The sequence below is a fragment of the Oncorhynchus gorbuscha genome, linkage group LG03, assembly GCF_021184085.1.
Source record: "Oncorhynchus gorbuscha isolate QuinsamMale2020 ecotype Even-year linkage group LG03, OgorEven_v1.0, whole genome shotgun sequence".
Classification (NCBI taxonomy): Eukaryota; Metazoa; Chordata; class Actinopteri; order Salmoniformes; family Salmonidae; genus Oncorhynchus; species Oncorhynchus gorbuscha.
This window is the reverse complement of record NC_060175.1, coordinates 70,579,632-70,602,149: the sequence shown is the minus strand read 5'-3', so window position 1 is coordinate 70,602,149 and position 22,518 is coordinate 70,579,632. Positions and strand designations below refer to the sequence as shown.

Sequence of the window (22,518 nt, the reverse complement as noted above, 5' to 3'; positions counted from 1 at the left end):
TGAATGACCTAGGCATGAAGTATTTTTCACTCAGAAAATAGAGATGAATTCATCATTGAACGTTAAGGCATTATTCTATGAGACAGGTATACCATTTTAATGTTATAGAGCTTCTTCCTCAGATTCTAAGTGATAACTCGATGTTAACTAGCCTGCTCTGCCTCTTCTGTGGGAGGTCCATCGGGTTTTTACATAAGAGTCTTTCTTTTCTTGGTCATCTCTTATTAGAGGACAGTGGACTCGATAAGGGAATGCTACACCGCTGTAATCAATTGGTGTCAGAGGCCTTTAATGTTTCCTTTCCCCTCGATCGTCCGCAATGCCATTGTTGTGCGTGCTCGTGTGTATGTGTGTGCGTCCGTGTGTCATGCAAATAGGAATTGTCCACTTTATCCTCTCACGGCATCTTGAACAATAACCATTGAGAATGAGAATTTCTGATCGTGCTTGATTTTTAACGGCCACAGAATAGAGAATAGGACGGATGTTGATGCAAACCACTGGTGAGGAGGAAATTATATGCAATTACTCACCAAAACTGGGCAGTCCAGCCCACCCTGAGCAACAAGATCTGACTAACAAGCAGAAAATAAGATTGAAATGGTGTTTAAAGAGTCTCAAATTTAATTCAATGCCACATTTGTCCGCAATTACCCCCGCATTCACACATATTTTATTGCGAGCGCCCCCCCCCCTGAAATATATCTCAAAGCAGATTGAGAAAACTGGTAATACTTCCACTCTTTTTTTCGGTGGAGAAGAGAAGAAAGAATGAAGGATTTGGGTGACAAAAAAGAGATTTTCTCTTGTACTGGAGAGTTGGGGGATAACAGGCACGTTCCTCAGCGTTTTCTGATTGTTAATCGTAGTGGTGAGGCTTTGGGAGGCTAATGCTTAGCGCTGCAAACCTGCATAAATATCAGGGACATGGGTTGGCTTTTCCTTATGATTATTAACGTGACTCCCTCTCTCCCTTGCTTGTTCGCCGGTAGAACAGATCAAATAACAAGACTTCCCTGTTTTACATTAGGGATTACGACGCTATAGTTCCCAAGCCTACTGTATGGGCAAGAAGAGATTTTTCTATTAAGAGGGGCCTTTACTTTGATTTTGCATACGTATGCGTTTATGTATTAGCAAAGGCATTTGAAAGTGACTTTTTAAATTCAATTTGATTCTAATAGGAAATAACTGAACTCTAGTATTTTGTCAATTTAATTTCGAATAATATTACTCTAAGAATTTAAGAAGACGTGTTTCATTTGCATTTGAAGTGACAGAAACATTTCAATCACGTGATGTTAATTCACAGCACCTCAGAAAAAGACATGAAATCCGTAACAATGCGAGTTGTGTCAGCAACAGAGAAATGAGTTGTTAAAGCAGGTGGATCAGTGATTCACAACCACAACCCATCCATTCTAATACGTCGCTCCAAATGGGTGCTTTTGTAAAGGTGTGTGTGTGTGTGTGTGTGTGTGTGTGTGTGTGTGTGTGTGTGTGTGTGTGTGTGTGTGCGTGCGTGCGTGCGTGCGTGTGTGCGTGCGTGCGTGCGTGCGTGTGTGTGTGTGTGTGTGTGTGTGTGTGTGTGTGTGCGTGCGTGTGTGTGTGTGTGTGTGTGTGTGTGTGTGTGTGAAAAAGTTGTACATTTCTCCAGTCTTAGCAGCACTTAGCAGCACTATCTCTTCTCAACTCCCTTCTCTCTCTCTCTCTCTCTCTCTCTCTCTCTCTCTCTCTCTCTCTCTCTCTCTCTCTCTCTCTCTCTCTCTCTCTCTCTCTCTCTCTCGCTCTCTCTCGCTGTCTTTCGCTCTCTCTTACCCATTCGCCCAGGTCCCCATGTGACATGTGGCAATCCCATCAACCTCTCATTGTGGGAGAAATTAATGTCGTCCCTGACAGCAGGACTATCACAGTTCAGCCCTCCAGACCACCACACTGCGCTCTGCGCAAGCAACCCCTGGCCGTGCCCCTGCAGACACAAATACTATCCTCTCCTCCCCTTCTCTCCTTCCCTGTCTCCCCCTTTTCTGCAGGGAAGGCTCATAGCATATGCTGAAGAAGCTGACCCCCCTCATTTTTTTCTAAATCGAAATTCCTCCTCTTCTTCTCTTTCTTTTAAACCCCCCCTCTCCCTAAAATGTCATGCTTTTCCCGTTTCTCTCTTTCTCTCTGTGGAGTATGTTTCTCTGTCCTCAGTGTGGGCTACTATTTCTCCAATCCTTCTGTATGCCTTTAATAAAGCGTTCTATATGCGCACAGCAGAGAGAATATTTCCTTTACAGCAGGCAGGAACATATGGGAGGAGATGCAGCTTTCCCCAGTATGATTAGCCCGTACAGTGCCAAAGCACGGGAATATATATGGAAATGCACGTGAAAGTGTGCGTGTGTAAATACAATTATTTTATTCCCCCGTGCTTTTGTTGTAGTTTGTTGTTGTGTGTTTATTGGGGATGTGAGCAGAGGAGCATTCTTCAGCCAATCCAGTCTTTACAACTTCTTCTTTCCCAAAGGAACATTTCTGTTCCAAAGTGGTTGTTTGTTCATTTCCTTTCCTCGTTACAAGACTAAGGTGTTTTAGGGAGTTTGTGTCTTGTTGGTTGTAATTGGTTTGACAAAGCTTGCAATGGAAAGAGCTTTACTTTGATCCAACTGTGGTTTATGCAACTAACATCAGCCCCACAAAATATTTATTCCACCAATTCTTGTACCAGGACAAGCATTGTGTCTTGAAGCGATACAGGTATTTGCACATATTCCATACTGTCCCACTTTCTTTTGGTGGGTTGGTGTTAGTGTACAAATGCATACTATTGAGGTTTTTAAATAACTTTTAATATCTCACCTTTGTAGCTGGCGTTTAATTTTTTTTTGCTTTCTATGTTATTTTATTATTGTTTTAATGTAAAGTGTGTAGCGATTCCAAATGCACTTTAAATAAAGTGCATTTATGTTGTCAACAACAGTAAACAGCACTTACAATTGCCAAGTACTGTACTGTAGATGTAAACACAAGCCAGCTGCACCTTCTTTTCCCTCCCTTTTGTGCACTACATGAAAAACCTGTTCCAACCACATTCTATTGCTTATTTCATTCCCCGATTCCGATATAACATGTTATAGACAATAGCAATCTGCATACTGCGTACCTCAGACAGATTACTAGTCAAGATGAAATAGTTCAAACTGAAGATATGAAGATAATATGTTGTAGTAGCATTGTGCCAGAGTTGAACACATTTGTTCTCTGTGGGTGTTGTCTTGTTTGGTGTCCATTGAACGTTCCTGGAGGCTGCCAATCATTGAATGCTCCTGGAGGCTGCCGATCATTGAATGCTACTGGAGGCTGCCATTCATTGAATGTTGCTGGAGGCTGCCAGTCATTGAATGTTCCTGGAGGCTGCCATTCATTGAATGTTACTGGAGGCTGCCATTCATTGAATGTTGCTGGAGGCTGCCAATCATTGAATGTTCCTGGAGGCTGCCGATCATTGAATGTTCCTGGAGGCTGCCAATCATTGAATGTTCCTGGAGGCTGCCAATCATTGAATGTTCCTGGAAGCTGCCAATCATTGAATGTTCCTGGAGGCTGCCATTCATTGAATGTTACCGGAGGCTGCCATTCATTGAATGTTACCGGAGGCTGCCATTCATTGAATGTTCCTGGAGGCTGCCATTCATTGAATGTTACTGGAGGCTGCCATTCATTGAATGTTACTGGAGGCTGCCGATCATTGAATGTTGCTGGAGGCTGCCAATCATTGAATGTTCCTGGAGGCTGCCAATCATTGAATGTTCCTGGAGGCTGCCAATCATTGAATGTTCCTGGAGGTTGCCAATCATTGAATGTTTCTGGAGGCTGCCAATCATTGAATGTTCCTGGAGGCTGCCAATCATTGATTGTTACTGGAGGCTGCCATTCATTGAATGTTACTGGAGGCTGCCAATCATTGAATGTTCTTGGAGGCTGCCATTCATTGAATGTTACTGGAGGCTGCCATCCATTGAATGTTCCCGGAGGCTGCCAATCATTGAATGTTCCTGGAGGCTTCCATTCATTGAATGGTGCTGGAGGCTGCCATTCATTGAATGTTACTGGAGGCTGCCATTCATTGAATGTTACTGGAGGCTGCCATCCATTGAATGTTCCTGGAGGCTGCCATCCATTGAATGTTCCTGGAGGCTTCCATCCATTGAACGTTACAGGAGGCTGCCATCTATTACATACTAACCTCAAATTGTTTGTTATTTGTTTAAAATGTAGTTTCCCTCTCTCTCCCCCCACCCTGTATTGTAGTTATATCTAACCTTGTCCTGGTAAAACTGATGGCTGGCATGGCTAAGACTTAGACTAGTTCCATTAAGCCCCTTTTGTCCCTACCAGTGAGAGGTAGGGAGTGATTTCCCAGTCTTGAACATGTCTTGAACATAACTCTCCATATCTCAGTCTGTGTTTGACAGCCTATCATCTTATACAAGAGCCTGTCCAGTCTGAGCTCAGGGTAATAAGGGAAGGCTTATAAGACAGGCTTCTCACCACGATTTGTTGCATTCTTTTTAATCAAGTACGAGCACTGGGATTTAACCTCTAGAAAGTCCATAAACAACAAAATAGTTGTATAAAACTTACTTGAAATTGAATCATTTGTCTTTTTTTGATGACATGACAACATGCACCATCATTCTGAGCAAGGGGGGGGGGGGTGAAATGAATAGAATGAGAAATACATTTTTTTTTTAAATGCAGTTTATGATACCACTGCATTAGCGTTTTCATTGCGAGATCAACCATCTTGACCCCTCCGTCATGTTTCCAATCATTTACATGAGATAACAATGTCGGGTGTGTTTCCAAATGATGAGCTTGAAAATAGCATAATGTCTATGCCCTCTGACAGGCAATAATTCAATTTGGATAGTGCATATTGCTTTTGGCATCTGATGCACACACAAGACGTTTTGTGCCTCCCCCCTTTCAAATTGAATGCGAAAGAATTACTGACTTTCATGTAGGAAACTAGCAGTAGAATGCAGCCAATTCCAAGTATTATTGAGTGAGAAAATTACAATATGAAAATGCTAGCCTTGTGATGGGAAAGTGCATTTGATATGTATGCAGCCTGGCTCTCAGTCATTCTGTTACAGCCTTGGATTCTTGATGAAATAAAGCTGATCTTATTGAACCACGTTTAAAAAAAAAACTCTATTTGGCTATTTTCGGTCACCCCATTGTCAGACTGTTTTCTATATGAAATGTCAGATGACAGGCACAACGCAACGTTGGTCCCCTAATCCCTCGCTGTCAGGACACACAACTTGTTGACCCGTCACAGATAAACAAACAATTACCCACAAACAAACCCCAACTAAACCCATAAATTCATCATAAAAGTCAACAAAAGCACACACACAAAAATACTGAGAAAAAAAGTCAAGGTTTTTCCTCCTTAATTTCAATTGCTGTGGTGGTGAAGGAAGATTTGTGTTTTGGAATGGCGGAAGAGCTCTGGCTAGCATTTGATGTCGGGGAGTGTGTGTTTGGGTGTGTGTGTGTTTGGGTGTGTGTATGTGAGCGAATAAGGCTGGGGTTTCAGCACTAGGGGATCAGAGCCACTGTAGCGCTCCCCGGCTCTCCCTTTGATCCATATCCCCAGGCCTGCCTGCCTGTGCTGCGCGCGCTAACTCAGGCCTCACTAGTGATTCCTGACAACTGTCTGCCCGAGATAAGGGGAGGGGGCCCTCTCCTCTCCCTCTTCCCTCCCTCCTGTTCTCTCTCTCTCTCTTTCTCTCTCTTTCTCCCTCTCTCTCCCCTCACCACAGCACTTCCATTAGCACAGCAGCCACTTTTTAAAAAGGGGATGAATATTTAAGAAGCCTGCACAGGAGTTGCCAAAAAAAAAAACATTTACCAGGGGAGATGTTTTTGGCTCCCTCTCTCTCTCTCTCTCCCTCACCCAGCCCCCTCTTGCTTTTGACAAGACACTGTGCACCTGAATGTCAATGAGAGAGAAATAAATAAATATATATATATATATATATATATATATATATATGTCTCTCTCTCTCTCTCTCTCTCTCTCTCTCTCTCTCTCTCTCTCTCTCTCTCTCTCTCTCTCTCTCTCTCTCTATATATATATATATATATATATATATATATATATATATATATATAGATAGAGAGAGAGAGAGAGAGACTTGTGCCTCCTTAGTCTCCTACATTATGAAAACTTGGGGGTATTAAGCTCTTTCACTGGGCACCGTGTCAGCTGGCAAGCTCCGGTGTCAACATATCAAAAAGGATGAATGCATATATTTACATCACTTCCATACTTAGAGAGAGGGAAAGCGGGGGGAAGGGAAGAAGAGGGTACATACTTGTTAATTAGAACTCATCCTAAATACAGATGCTGTTTCAATTTGGCAAGAATAAAAAAAAGTAAGAAGCTTTAGAAGAGAAAAAGATGAGACCTGCCAAGAAAATCAGGCGAATTTAAATCATATCCACTGGCGGAATGTTTTTTTTTAGCATACATTTTTAGCATTTACTTATTTATTCATTTTGCTTCTTCTTCTTCTTGCTATTTTCTTCTTCTTCTTCTTCTTTTTGCTATTTTCTTCTTCTTCTTGCTATTTTCTTCTTCTTCTTGCTATTTCCTTCTTCTTGCGATTTTCTTCTTCTTGCTATTTCTTCTTCTTCTTGCTGTTTTCTTCTTCTTCTTCTTGCTATTTTCTCCTTCTTCTTGCTATTTCCTTCTTCTTGCGATTTTCTTCATCTTGCTAGTTCTTCTTCTTGCTGTTTTCTTCTTCTTCTTCTTGCTATTTTCTTCTTCTTCTTCTTCTTCTTCTTCTTCTTCTTCTTCTTCTTCTTCTTCTTCTTCTTCTTCTTCTTCTTCTTCTTCTTCTTCTTCTTCTTCTTCTTCTTCTTCTTCTTCTTCTTCTTCTTCTTCTTCTTCTTCTTCTCCCAGCGCTGGAAGCGTGGAAATAAGAAAATACGAGTCTTCCTGGTCTGGTAATTGTAGGTAGTAGAGTTTCAGTGGTACGAATGAGTGGAAAGCCCTCCTCCTTCCTCCTCTTCTCTTTCTCTGTGGTGCTCCATTGGAAGAATGGACTCAATAGCCCTTAAGCCCCTTAAAAGGTGTTTGAGTTATCTCACGCAGTGCCTCCTGGTGGTTAGGTAGGCCTATCGCTAGCCGAAACCGTCTGGAGGTAAAATAATTCAGAATATAATACGGTACTGTACTGAACAATGGGAATTTGAGAAACCAGACATAGGGGTTAGGGCAGGTGAATGGTTATCAAAATGATAGGATGTCCTTGTGATTACTGAGAATACAGACAGGCCCACAACATGGTGAAATTTAATATTTTCAGGACTCACTGGTTAACTTGGTTGCTCATTCATTTACTTTGATTGCCTTTCTGTTGTCAAGTGGTACTTGGTATTATTGGACCTTGTCAAATCTAGTCTTTGTATTCCTGACCTCAAGATACTATTATATTATTTATTTAGATTTCTCTGTTGACCATTGGACATCTCTCTCACTCTTTTCACATTCTCTCCAATTCACTCTCACTCTCTCCCTTTAGGTCTGACATCACCTCCGTCTTCCTCTCCTTCTTTCTATTTGCATATCTCTCCCTCTATACCCTATCTCTCTCTCTCTCTCTCTCTCTCTCTCTCTCTCTCTCTCTCTCTCTCTCTCTCTCTCTCTCTCTCTCTCTCTCTCTCTCTCTCCCTCTATACCCTATCTCTCTCTCTGTCTGTCTGTCTGTCTGTCTGTCTGTCTGTCTGTCTGTCTGTCTGTCTGTCTGTCTGTCTGTCTGTCTGTCTGTCTGTCTGTCTGTCTGTCTGTCTGTCTGTCTGTCTGTCTGTCTGTCTGTCTGTCTGTCTGTCTCTGTCTGTCTCTGTCTCTGTCTCTGTCTCTGTCTCTGTCTCTGTCTCTGTCTCTGTCTCTGTCTCTGTCTCTGTGCCCTCACTCTCCCCAGAGAGGCAACATTATTCCCCCTCTCAGAGGTGAAAGGCTAGGGAGGACAATAAAAATGCTATTTAAATGCAAGGTTGTTTGTGTGCGGGTGAGAGATATTTCTCCTGCTGAAAGTGAGGATGCTGTTGCATCCTGATAAATAGCGAATATAAGGGAATGCGATTTACATTTATCTTGCAGAGGCAGCCAATATGAATTTCAGTAAGTCGTAGAAAATGAGGATTTAAGTGGAGTGGTGGAGACCGAAAAGCACACTCTGGGACCCACGCAGTTGCAAAGGCCTGTTAGATCAGTAGCTGTGTTTCTTTATTACACTCTATGGGCTTGGCATTAACAGGATCTTAAATACTGATCATATAGGCATATATATAGTATATACACTGAGTATACAAAACCTTAAGAACACCATCTTTTTCCACAACATAGACATATTAGGAAAGTATACTCATTGTATATACTGTACATTTCCATTATTTCCATAAGAGACTTCATTATAGAGGTTCTGAGTTCCTTTTAACAGCTATTTTCACAGCCTGTTATCTAAACCACAGACAGTAAGTACACAATGGCTATCAAATATAATGGAATATATGAATGGAAACACAACCCTATCTTGGGGATGCAGGCGGGCTACAGCATACACTAACAGCCTTGGAGAGTGGTTTTCTCAATCTAAATCACCCTTTTCCCCATATAGTCTTCCTGCTACTGTAGGACAACAACACTACCTCAATTGTCCCATTGACCAGTAGCAGGGTTCAATTTCAATCAGAAACAATTTCACTATGGGTACAGATCGGTGTTCTTATTGTGCCATAACCTCTGTGGGTCTTTTTTGTGACTCCTTGGGCCTCAGCCTTTCACAAGGTGGAACTGTCCGGTCAAAGTTCAGCATCCGGTCAAAGTTCAAAGGTCAAAAGGTTGGAAGGTCATTGAGTCTGGACTGTAGGGGGGCTCTGGCCACTGCTGTGAACCTGCACCAGACACCCAGAGGTGAAAGATTAGCAGGGTGCATGTGCTTCCTGTTGGTCACAGATACCACTCTGACAGGTGGGGAAGCCGTGATTGATTAGCCTGGATGGTGAGTGTAGGGTTTAGTCTGGTTTAACCAGGCTAATAAGTTATTGATAAACCTTAGCATAGCAAAAGGTGCGACTGTCACTCCGGTCAATCAGACCATGTTGGTGTTGGTCCAATGTTACTGTACCGTAGGCTGACTTTTCACCATTGATGAACAGCCTTTCCGTTGCTCCTCTTTGAAGAAACGTATACAAAACTTCAGACAGGAAAGTAACCTATTTTTTCAATTATTTGAAATTGAAGTCTCGCTCTCTCTCTGCACTGCGGTCACCAGCTGGCTTGTGCTAACAGCAGCCCTCTCCCACTCGGTCTCCAGCTGAGAGCCATTTCACAATTTATTTGCATGTAATTATGGGCTATGAGGTTCCAATATTAGCACTGTCAAGAACAATTTGACCTGACATTCTTCACTGGGCCAACTCCCCGCTGTTTTTAGCAAACAAAACTCCCCCCTCCGTCCCCCTCTCTCGCTTCCTCCCTCGCCTCAGTGAGTTCCCACTTCCCACCATCCGGTAGCAGCACCGGCTCTCGCGGGCTGGTCGGAGAAAAAAACCCACACTCTGGCGAAATCATTAAAGGCTGCCGTTTAATTTGGTGGAGGCGGCGGAGTGGAGAGGCGAGAGGCGTGGGAGGGAGCAAAAGGGGGAAGGGGAAGTGGAGAGGGGTGCAATGGGGGAAAGCTTACCTTGTTCCTGGCGTTCCTGAATCTATCCCGGTTCCATCGCTGTCATATTACCCGGAGAGGAGAGCGGATTGCTGCTACGCCTCCTCTGCGATGTGAGCCCCATAGAAAGCATTAACCTTTGGTTAGTGAGGGGCCTTGTAACACTTTGGAGTTGTTAAGAAGCGCTGACGGGTTTCTCCTGTGCCACGGCTTCACTCTACTAAGCCAAGGCACACACATACAGAGCAGTTAGCAGTGCAGGCGAGAAATGTCCACGTTCAAAATATAAAAAAACATGGCAAAGGATGAATATTGATGACGCTACAGTATCACACTGATATGGTTTTAGTGGTAGCTCATTTACATAATAAAAACATGGGCATTCTCGGTATGCGTGAGCCTAGAATGTTAATATTTGTTGCTTACTGCATACATTTTTACAAAAGAGTACATACTAAATAGTATGTAGTAATTAGTCCACAGTATTTCGTTTTAGTACGTAGTAGGCAAGACAGATTCCGGCTACGGCCCATGTCACAGTGTGTGGTAGGAAGTGTGTTGCAGATCACTGAGGGTTAAAGGAGCCATATGGCCAGTGTTTCCCATAGCTAAACGTGTTGTGGTAAAATGACAGCTTGTTTGGTTACACGTTAATCGCTGTCATCTGCGCCTGGCTTGTCCCTGCCCAGTTCCTGTCACTGTCAATCAAACGCCTAGTTTGAATCAATTAAAGACTTCCAACGGAGCACCCTTCCTCCCTCCATTTCTCCCTCTATCGCTATATCCTCCTCCCTTCCCCAGCCCCAGTCTCAGCCCAAGCCTCAGCCTCAGCTCCAGCCTCATCCCCAGCCTCAGCTCCAGCCTCAGCCCCAGCCTCAGCCCCAGTCTCAGCTCCAGCCTCAGCCCCAACCTCAGCCCCAGCCTCAGCTCAAGCCTCAGCTCCACCCTCAGACCCAGCCTAAGCTCCAGCCTCAGCCCCAACCTCAGCCCCAGCCTCAGCCCCAGCCTAAGCTCCAGCCTCAGCCCCAACCTCAGCCCCAGCCTCAGCATCAGCTCCACCCTCAGACCCAGCCCCAGCATCAGCCCCAACCTCAGCCCCAGCCTCAGCCCCAGCCTAAGCTCCAGCCTCAGCCCCAACCTCAGCCCCAGCCTCAGCCCCAGCCTCAGCCCCAGCCTCAGCTCCAGCCTCAGCCTAAGTTTCAGCCTCAGCCCCAACCTCAGCCCCAGCCTCAGCCCCAGCCACAGCCCCAACCTCAGCCCCAACCTCAGCCCCAGCCTCAGCCCCAGCCTCAGTCCCAGCTCCAGCCTCAGCCCCAGCCTCGGGTCCAGATCCAGCCCCAGCCCCAGTCCCAGCCTCAGCCCCAGCCCCAGCCTCAGCCTCAGCCTCAGCCTCAGCCCCAGCTCCAGCCCCAGTCTCAGCTCCAGCTCTAGCTCCTACCCTTCAAAATCCCTCACCCACGCCTCCCATCGTTTGTTGTATTTTTGGCCGACGCCGCTTTTCACTTTCAATTAATGTGCTGTGGCCAATTAAGGCACTGACATGCGACCGGGTGCCCCAATCAGCACTGTCATCTGCTCCCTGCCACCCTGCCACCACCCTTGGGTCTGACAGAGCGATGGATAGAGAGATGGATGGAGAGAGAGAGAGAAATAGAGAGAGCACAAGAAGGGGGAAATTGTGAGAGAGGCAGGATAGAGAGGACATCAATAAATGGAGAGAGATAGACAGAGAGAGGTTGAGTGAGTTAGAGAGGGAGATAAAGAGTGAGAGATAGAGGGAGAGAGGTCCCGTCCTGTTGGCTGCTCAGAGATGCTAATTACCCAGCTCTGTCTCCACGGTGACAAAACCTGCTAATTGTATTTATGCATTGGCTTTTACTTTGACACCCCTATTCTAATACTGTAGCCCAGTCCCCCCTTGATGGGGGACTGGGCTACAGTATTATAATAGGGGTGTTAACTTGTAACTGGGTTGCAGTATATATTAGAGTTGTGCAGTTTTTGGAGACACCCATTTTATTATTTTCTATCTTTCATGCCATGGACCTCTTCTTTGCAGATTTTAAATTTCAATATTTAATAGAATTTCCAACTGTATGGTGCTGAAAATGTTATATTTTTTCAGTGCGCGAACATACTTTCACCTGGTGGCCATGGCTGATTCTCCTAAATAGCAAATAGTAGCTACTTCATTTACATTACAATTGAATACAGCAATATAATCTGAGGTCACTATTATCTGTCTCTTGAATTGGCATGCGATTACATCAGATATGCCAAAATGATCTATTTTTCAAAAGCAGCATTGCTCGACGAATACATTTGTTTTTCATTTGGGGTTGATTTGTTTGCGTACAACTCAGGCTTCATGACATTGAAATCTTCTTTTTTTCAATGATGGGGGAGTTGGGATTTCAGGATTATTGCCTTTGACAATGAACCCATCTGCTTGCCGTAGAATGGCATAAGCTGATCTTGTAATTACTGATGATTGCATCAGATATTCACAATTCAATACTGTCATGCTTCTTAATTAGCTGTTTTCATCTCTGCTTCATATAGTTGCACCGGTCGCTGACTTCATTTCCATATAGGCGACATACTCTACATTTATGCTACGTTAATGAGATATCAACCTACGTTGAAAAGCCTTCAACAAATAACTCAGTATGAGGGTTGGCAATGGGAGTCATTCTGTGGCCATACAGATAACCTGGTGACATTTGGAGGGCTCAACCTTTGTTCAACCTACAACCAACATATCAACATTGTAAAAGGCTACAACCTACACTGAGAAGCCTTCGACAAACAACTCAAACCATCATAAGCTGGTATCACGGTTGGAGATCTGGTGGTGAGTGGGAGATGTCATTCTGTAGACTTGAACCTGGTGACATTTGGAGTTGTCCGTCTTTGTTCCACCTACAACTAACATAATATCAACCTACCTTGAAAAGCCTGGCAAAAGACTCTAGCTAACCCCCGTAAGCTGGCATCACGGTTGAAGATCTAATGTCGAGTGGGAGACATTCTGTGGCTTTCAGATAACCTGGTGACATTTGGAAGGCTCAGTCCTTCCCACTCTGCGCCCGACCCCTCTACCTGCCGACCACTGAGGGGCATGAAGGCACCATTCGGGGGTGTTTGAGTCAGGGTGAGAGGAGAGGCTTATCCAGTCTCCTCCAGAATTTGTGTGTGTGTGTGTGTGTGTGTGTGTGTGTGTGTGTGTGTGTGTGTGTGTGTGTGTGTGTGTGTGTGTGTGTGTGTGTGTGTGTGTGTGTGTGTGTGTGTGTGTGTGTGTGTGTGTGTGTGTGTGTGTGTGTGTGTGTGTGTGTGTGTGTGTGTGCATGCTTGTGTGTATTTGGAGCATGGAGTGGGCTGATGGCACTGAGGTTGGCTACAGACAGACAGAAGGTCCTATCAGCTCGGCAGGCAGGCAGGCCCGCAGGCCTACACAGCAGTCCTACAGGGGCCTTTGTTACTCATCCCTCCTCCATCCATCCCTTTCTGTCTCTCTCTTTCTCGCCCCTCTTTCCTCCTACACCACTCCTTTCCATCATCAGACCTGTGCTGTGAGAGGGAGAGGGAGAGGGGAGGAGGGAGGGAAAGAGAGGGAGGGAAAGAGGGAGGAAGAGATATGGGCCAGGTGGAGTGGTTTTTGGTTGTGTGGGGATGTCGTGGTCTTTAGTGCACAGTGTGATCTATATTCCCACGTGTGGTTTATTAAGACAGTGTTTCGTACCTTGCCAGTTTACAGTGCCTCTCTGTAGGTGGAGTCCTTCTATGAAGCTTTACTCTGGGTAATGTAGTCTGTCGTATTGTTTGGAAGAGGGGAACTTTATTCACAATGACAAAGAGAAATATTCACGATATTGCAGTACAGGTAATGAACACGTTCAGGCAGAGTAGAAAGAGATACTCATTGTTGAATTATTATCAATCAACCTTGAAATGTGTACATGCAGTATTTAGACATTCCGTCGTATAAGTTATGAGGGCACGGCTTGACAGCGCATCATACTGAAACCAGCATCGTGTTCATTCCAGATGAAATAGGACATCTCATTACAATGCAAATAGTATGTATCAGTTCCAGTCGTGTGAGACTACCACTCTATTTTGGGGGGCTATTAGAAAGAGAAGGCCATTAAATTGGTTCTGTCTCCGCCTCCGTAGCATTTCCACTTCGCTCCAGCTGAGAAAAAAACTGCCGCAACCGGGTCTGTCTGTTTCGGTGCCGGAAACCCAACAAACAGCAAGCTCTCGTCGAACAGTCACACAGAGACAAAAAATATAATTTAACAGTTCAGGAAATTAGGATTGCATGAAAGGCGGCTTTTTTGTGTTGCAAACGTGCTATTTATTTATCTGAAAGGATGCACATTGTATCAATTTACACTTCTCCGTTTACACGGCCGGAGGCTAGGGGGCTCAGAAGTTGAGAGAATTAATTACTTGTTTTATTATTACTTATAAAGTAATCTATCTGGTGTGTGTGTGTGTGTGTGTGAGAGAGAGAGACAGACAGACAGAGAGTGGGAGGCAGGGAATGCCCTGAGGCAGTGTCCTTTAAACTAGGTCCTGGCTTACATTATCTCCCCTTCCAGAACTGGCACAGACAGCAGACAAATGAAAACTGAGCTAGTAAAGGGGATGTTTCCCAAAATGAGAGAGGGTGAGCGAGGAGGGGGAGGAGGAGGAGGAGGATGAAGGGGTAAGTAAGGGGGAGGGAAATAGAAGTGAGAAGGGTGGCGAGGGTTGAGAGGGTTGGAGAGCCACGGAGAGGAGCACATTGTTAAGAGAAGAGGGAAAGTTAAGTGTGTTTTTCGACCAGGGGGTATTTTTGCACCACTTCAGAGAAGCTTTGTCCCCCTCTCCCCCCTCCCTTCCTCTCTCTCTCCCCTTCTATCTCTCTCTCCCCTTCTCCCTCTCTCTGGCCTGATCGTGGTCTTTGAGTTGGAGAGTAGAGAGCCTGGGGATATTGTTTGTCAGCCGGGTTGATTGGCAAATGTTCCCTGCTTCCTCCCAGCAGTCCTATCAGATACTAAGAGGTTACACTCAAACATGTGGAAAGAATATAGATTTTTACTTAGTGACGGTGGTAGTGGAAGTGCAGGAAATAATAGATTACAACGGCAACCCATGGCCGAGGTCTGGACCTCACTGTGCCTACACTCCCCTCCACCAACCATCTCTGTCTCCACACACACACACACACACACACACACACACACACACACACACACACACACACACACACACACACACACACACACACACACACACACACACACACACACACACACACACACACACACACACACACACACACACACACACACACACACACACACACACACACACACACACACACACCATACAGATAACCTGGTGACATGTGGCTAGGGTCACAGCAGATCGTGTCGCTACACTGTGTGGCTTCCACAACTGTAGAGAGAGCCAGTCACTCACATCCCAGAGACAGCCTTCCATTGACTGCAGTGCTAGAAGGGGCTGGAGAGACCAAGCCGACAATATCTCACAACATCTCTCCATGAGTCTCACATAAAGGCTTCGCCTATAGCTCTTGCTGCACTCTCCAAATATTCCCCTACGAGTCGCCGATTTAATTGACGTCAATAAGGTTATGCTAAATATGAAGATTTGAATAATTTGGGCTTTCAGCGCCACAATGGGCTCACCATGGTGACAGAACGCTTACCCGCTGCCCTGAATAGAGGTGTCAGGCCCCCTTACCTCATCCCCCTCGTCCCCCACACGGAGGCTTTGACACCTCCCGGGTCGCCTCTACCCCACGTAGGGCTCTAAATCGCCTTCCTGGGGAGACTCAAGCCCCTTAAACGCTCCTCAGACACACACTAATGCCCTCACCGGGCGCTGGGGGAAATTCTGTCAAATGAAGGAGAAAATAACGGCCTGGGTCGGGCAGAAGAATGAGGATTGAGGATTACAGGTACTTTACTAAAAGAGTTCTTAACGTTTCGTTACGATGTGTCCATCTTGGAAAACGAATATAATGTAAAATGGAGAATTCCATACTTGGCCATCATTAATGACTTTTTCCTCTCTCCAGAAAGACTAAAAACTACGAGATAAAACATGTATATCGGCCTATAAATACACTATAACACCATTAAAATAATTACCCCATTTTAAAAGGAGGGTGACATGACTGTTGAGGAAGTGTGCATGGAATGTGGCGTGAATTCTAATTGGAACCACTAGATTTAGCATGGCGCTGATAGCATTGCGTTTAATTTAAGGGACAGATAAGAGAAGAGTGGAGGAGAATGGAACCGCAATGAAGCGCCTGTTAAGTCCCTCTCCCTGCCCTCCAGCCGCTTGCCTATCCTAGACCCCCTCGCAGAGTCCCCTGTCCCCATACACTCATGTTCCCTACACCCTACTCAGCTAGCACATAATGTATTGAGAACCATACGCTTCTTAGAGCTTGGGAGAGCGCTTTTATTGGAATTTACTTCAGCGTAACGTTTGTTTACAGGTTTCCTCATGGTTCTCTTTCAAGTCATGTTCTCAGAACATTAAGAAAACATTCCATAAAAACTACAAGAACACATTAGTAACGTTCATAGAACGTTCTAAGAATGTAATTTAAAAACATGCATTCCGTTCTCAGCATCAACAAAACTATCTCTGTCCTCTATCTTGCATGATTAATGCCTAAGCAAATACATTTCCTTGTCCTATCTGTACTTGGAGTTCAAAAACGTTAACCCAAACTAAGCTAGCAGTGTTATTAAAAGTCTTATTGTTTTCAGAACGATATTTAATTACCTTCAAATAACCTAGAATTTCCCTTCTCAGAACGTTAATAAAGCCTCCTAGGAAAACTTTCAGCGAACCATAGTAAAACATTCTCAGAACATCCCTGGAATCTAAAAATGTATGTTCCCAGAATAGGTGAAATGTTCACTTCTTTTTCTCAGAACGTTCTAGAAAACGTTCTGTTTTACCGGTCAGGAAACATATGGCTTCGTTCCCAGAACCAATGACAAAGTAAAAATATGTCGTTCTGCACCTGAGCAAGGCAGTTAACCCACTGTTCCCCGGGCATCGAAGACGTGGAAGTCGATTATGGCAGCCCCCCGCACCTCTCTGATTCAGAGGGGTTGGGTTAAATGCGGGAGACACATTTCTTTCCATTTCCCTTTCCAATGGAAAACCAAAAACATACGTTCCCACAACATCCAATGAATCAAATGTGCTAGCTGGGTATGTAGTGTACCCTTGTCCTCTTACACCCTACATGTAGTGCAACCTTGTTCCCTACACCTACGGTGTGTACCATTGTCTCTTATGTCTCTTATGTGCCCCTCTCCCCTACACCATATGCACTTGTTTGTGCACACGTAAATGCATGAAAGTGTGAGTGTCTGTGTGTGCACTTTGAAGGGCTGATACATCTGTCCTGGTCTTGGTACAGTAGCTGGTGACCTCACCCTCTTTCAGGGACCTCCTGGCCCTTATTTAAAACAGACAGGTTCTGGGTTGGGCTGAGGCTGCATGTGGGCTTGATTGTGTGGCCCGCTCTATTACTGGCTAATTGGTTTAGCAGCAGGAGTGTAAAGGAGCCAAAGGGCACTAGAGCGTAGCAGAAACTCAACAGGAACCTGATGTTGTAGCTAGAGGAGGCTCAGAGTGTGTGTGTGTTTATTTTGTATTGTGTGCCTTTCCCTCCATTTATCCATGCACTTCTCCCCATTCCCATCTTAGCTTTGCGACATACTCTAATGTCAAGTTTAGTTCAAACAGCTGGGTTGTTGTTTCTCTCAGCCCGCTGACCCTTGCATTCTTACTTCCACTGTGATGATCACCATGTTCCTTATATACTATACTACTTTTATAGGGTGCCATTTCAGAATGTCTTTTCATGACACCAAACCAGGCAGCACTGGAAGTTTAGCATGTTATCACCTACAGTGTGTTATCTGTGCCAATCAAAGCTGAAGGAAGACATAGCTGCTGTGTCTGTCTGCTGAAGTCTCCAGAGGCATCTAATGGAGACTCCTTAGGATCTTATTTAAACAGTGTGAATCATTCATGAGCTCTGGGAGACAGAGCTGCTCTGGGAGAGCTGCAGGGGCTACTACAGATTAGGAGGGCTCCCCAAGTGCTTGTTGTGGAGCAGGCCCCGGGACGAGAGGTGTCTGCCTGTGCCAAGAGAACCCCCCCCATCTTTATTTTCATCTCTACATCTCTTTCTCTGCCCACCCTCCTCTTGCTAGTGTCAAAAGGAACACTGCTTGCCTCAACGTTAGTTCAGTCATCCACTTAATAACTCCCAATATTATAGACTGAGCAACTCTCTATATTTTGTCAAGTTTGTTATGCAATAGTTGAACCCTTTGCCTATATATACTGTACCATTGATCCACAGCACACTGACTGAGCTTCTCCTCTCTCCCCTCCCCCCATCCCCCCAGGTGATGAGCATCCTGAGTAACCCCAGCGGCGTGCCCTCACAGTCCCAGCATGACTTCTCCATCTCGCCCCTCCACGGCAGCCTGGAGTCGTCCAACTCCATCTCGGCCAGCTGCAGCCAGCGCTCCTCAGACCAGTCCATCAAGACGGTGGACAGCATGGCCTCCTCCCAGTCCTACTGCCCTCCAACCTACAGCACCACCAGCTACAGTGTGGACCCTGTTACGGCCGGCTACCAGTACAGCCAATACGGACAGAGTGAGTCGTGGGTTACTAGGGGTAACGACATGCAAGGGGTTTAGGATACGTGTCGTTTGAGAGACACCGTCACCTCTTCTGTTGTAGCGCAAGACATGAAGTGCCTGACAGCTATAGTCTTGTGCCATTAAAATGGCTAGGTGTGTATCAAATCAAATCAAATTGTATTGGTCACACGCACATGGTTAGCACATGTTATTGTGAGTGTGGCGAAATGCTTGTGCTTCTGGTTCTGACAGTGCTGTAATATCAAACAAGTAATCTAAAAAATTCCACAACAACTACCCAATAAACACAAATCTAAGTAAAGGGATGGAATAAGAATATATACATATAAATATATGGTTGAGCGATGATCGAGCGGCATAGGAAGGATGCAATAGATGGTATAAAATACAGTATATACATATGAGATGAGTAATGCAATACATGTGTGTGTGTGTTTGTGTGTACGCCTCCGTGGGTACACACCCATCTAATGGAAGAGGTTTGGAGTGTGTGTGTGTGTTTGATGAGCTTTTATTTAAGATGTGTAGCCTGGGTGACAGGAGAAAAGAGCTTCCCTTCGAGGGTGAACAAGTATTTACCCCCTTTCTGATATTCTCTATTTTTGTTATCAGATAAAGGGAACCAGAGCTTACAAATGATTTATTATTATTTGATTTATTTAATTAACAAATCAAATGTATTTATATAGCCCTTCTTACATCAGCTGACATATCAAAGTGCTGTACAGAAACCCAGCCTAAAACCCCAAACAGCATGCAATGCAGGTGTAGAAGCACGGTGGCTAGGAAAAATTCCCTAGAAAGGCCAACACCTAGGAAGAAACCTAGAGAGGAACCAGGCTATGAGGGGTGGCCAGTCCTCAAAGTTACGCAACATCCATTTTCCTTATGTGAAAAAGTAATGGCCCCCTTACACTCAATAACTGGTTGTGCCACCTTTAACTGCAATGACACCAACCAAACGCTTCCTGTCGTTGTTGATCAGTCTCTCATGTCGCTGTAGACTTGATTGTGTGTTTTGGATCATTGTCTTGCTGCATGACCCAGCTGCGCTTCAGCTTCAGCTCACAGACGGATGGCCTGACATTCTCCTGGAGAATTCTCTGATACAGAGCAGAATTCATGGTTCCTTCTATTAAGACAAGTCGTCCAGGTCCCGAGGCAGCAGAGCATCCCCAAACCATCACACTACCACCACTATGCTTGACTGTTGGTATGAGGTTCTTACTGTGGAATGCGGTGCTTGGTTTTTGCCAGGCATAATTACTTTTTCACACAGGGGAATTGCATAACTTTGTTAATTAAATAAAATACGTATACCATTTTAGTGTTGTTTGTAAACTCGGGTTCCTTTGATCTAATATTAGGTTTTGCTTGAAGATCTGATAACAAAAATAGAGAAAATCAGGAAGGGTGCAAATACTTGTTCATGGCACTGTAGGTCTCCCCCCCCGCCCCACACACCACACACACACACACACGCACACACATTCCCTACCCAGCTGTCAGGGTGACGGACAGGTCGGCAGACGTCCTCCCCGCCCACAGGTGTGCCTCTCCTACCGTTACACCTCTACTCCTGACAGCTTCCTTTCTCTACTTACCGTCAGCCCCGTCAACATCCCCGACAGCAGTCTGGCACGGTCTACAGTAAGACGCACACAAGCGCACACAGACACACACACACACTGTGCCTCTCTTCTGTCACACCCTCTCCACTTCCTCCTCTTATGACAAAAGAAGGGGTTCAAATCACCTGCAGCGGGGAGGAGCATCAGAAAGAGCGACAGACTAGACATGTTTATAAAAAAGAAGGGAAGACGGGCCAATAAGCCCTAATGCCAGCATGCTAATATCCACCTTCAGCAGCCTGTCTGTGCCATGTCTAAGGCTGTATAAGCTGGCCTCCGGTTGGCTCCTTTGTTCGGCGATGACACATTTTCTCCTAATATCAGTCATTTGAATTGGACACAATCTCAAAAGAGCCAATTGAGGCACGCACACAGGACAGATAGAGACGCAGACATCAATGCAGACGTGCACACAGCAAAGACAGACAGACAGAGCTACACACAATCTATTTCTACCTGCACGTTCCGTAACGTTGTTCCATACGTGGCCCATCACTAGGATGGAGGGTTAAATGGAGGGCTTCCTTAGTCTTGCCCCCTTGTTCCTTCCTAGTTCTCCTGTCCTCTGTTTGTCCCCCCTGACGCCCAGCCCTGCGGCCCATTGGCTACACCTCTGCCCCAACCAATCAGCCTCTCCTAATGTCTTTTTAGCTTGTGTGGGGAAATTGAAACAGTGTGAGGTGTGAGCTAGATCAATACCCAGCCCCTGGGTTGTCATGGGGGAATGTAGGTAGTTGGGGTTTGACCCCATGACCCAGTGTCTGCCCGCAGGTGAGAGTATACACGTGTTCCTGATAAAGTTCTATTCTAGTATTCGGTCAGTCAATTCAGGAGATCAGAGATCCGTCCAGTCACAGCCCTGCCTGGTTGGATGACTGGCCGAACCCTGGGGGCCGGGTTAGTTAGTTAGTCACACCGTGGCCGTGTTGAACAGGATGTGTGTTTTGAATGGGACACACACATGCACACACACACACAAATGTTTGCCTCTGTAACACGCATACACACGCACGTACACACGAATGGGTAGTGACTATAGAGAAACCATTTGCAGGCGGGGAACCAAAGGAAGCACCAGGTTACTGCTAAATAAGGTACATGTGCCAAATGTATTTGTAAAAATCTCGATAAAATCAAACATGATTGATTGCTTGATTGAATTGTATTCATTCATTATGATGGTGTCTTTTCACAGTAGGCTAAGTACGTGCGTATTTGTCCTGTGCTTCCATCGACAGCTGCTGTGGACTACCTGGCGAAGAACGTGAGCCTGTCCAGCCAGCGGAGGATGAAGCTGGGAGACCACTCAGCCGTCCTGGGACTACTCCAGGTGGAGACGGGACAGGCCTACTAGATTAGTCGCACTACAGTCCCCCATCTCCCCCACACTAGCCCCTTGACCTGCTACCGGCGCCTCTCCCTCACCCCTATCTCTCTCACTGCCACCGCCATCACCAACGGGAGAGCCAGAAGTGTGTGTGTGTGTGTGTGTGTGTGTGTGTGTGTGTGTGTGTGTGTGTGTGTGTGTGTGTGTGTGTGTGTGTGTGTGTGTGTGTGTGTGTGTGTGTGTGTGTGTGTGTGTGTGTGTGTGTGTGTGTGGGTATGTGCAGACGTGTTTCTGTTTTTGTGTGTGTTTGTGGGAGAGAGACAAGACAGAAGATCAAAGCACTTGTAGTCTTGAAGAGAGAAATGGACTGAAATTGAAGCAGCCATTCCAGGAGGAGGAGCAGGGAGCTGTAGCTACAGTCTCTTTCCACTGTTCAACCATTTCACAATTCCTCCTCTCATCCTCAACCAAGAGACCCTTACAGGGCTATGGCGAGCTAGAGGGGAATGAGCTCCTACTGTCTTGGGCCCCATATTGAAATGGCCTGCCCGACCTACGCTACCAAGAGTTAACACATGCAGGCCGAACAAGTGTAGCTTATCTTTCATTCCCAAGTTTTTGGACCAGGTCATTTGTTACGGTACTTAGCTACTGGTGTTATAATTCTATTTGTCATTATAACTGTGGCTGTTCCTATTGCTGTTCAAAATTATAATTATTGTTACAATGTTGTTTACTTTCCATCTTGTCAAAGATTTCATTGGCGTTTGCTGGTATTATTTGAACAGATGATTTAGAGGAGCTTACAGAGAAAGAAGGGAGGGGGGTGAAAGAGAGAGAGAAAGAGAGGGAGGAGGGGCTTACGGAGAAAGAAGGGAGGGGGGTGAAAGAGAGAGAGAAAGAGAGGGAGGAGGGGCTTACGGAGAAAGAAGGGAGGGGGGTGAAAGAGAGAGAGAAAGAGAGGGAGGAGTGGCTGAGGGGGGAGAAAGAGAGGGAGAAAGTTGAGAAGGTCTGATAGCAGCTTGCTACTGAAGCCTCTCATGTCATGGATTTTGACCTTCCCACTCTAATCTCGTGCCCGACATTTCTAAAGGAACTTAAAG

General features: G+C 45.4%; 1 protein-coding gene across 2 annotated transcripts in view; it reads left to right on the top strand.

Moving 5' to 3' along the window:
* Positions 1–22,248, top strand: part of LOC124031824 (paired box protein Pax-7-like) — a 64,516-nt gene extending 42,268 nt beyond the window's left edge. For both annotated transcript variants that reach the window (XM_046343536.1, XM_046343535.1), the window contains exons 9-10: positions 18,194–18,449; positions 21,327–22,248. In XM_046343536.1, coding sequence (XP_046199492.1) covers positions 18,194–18,449; positions 21,327–21,442 — 372 coding nt within the window. In that variant the 3' untranslated portion in view covers positions 21,443–22,248. The remainder of the gene's footprint in view (positions 1–18,193; positions 18,450–21,326) is intronic.
* Positions 22,249–22,518: the final 270 nt, after the last annotated feature.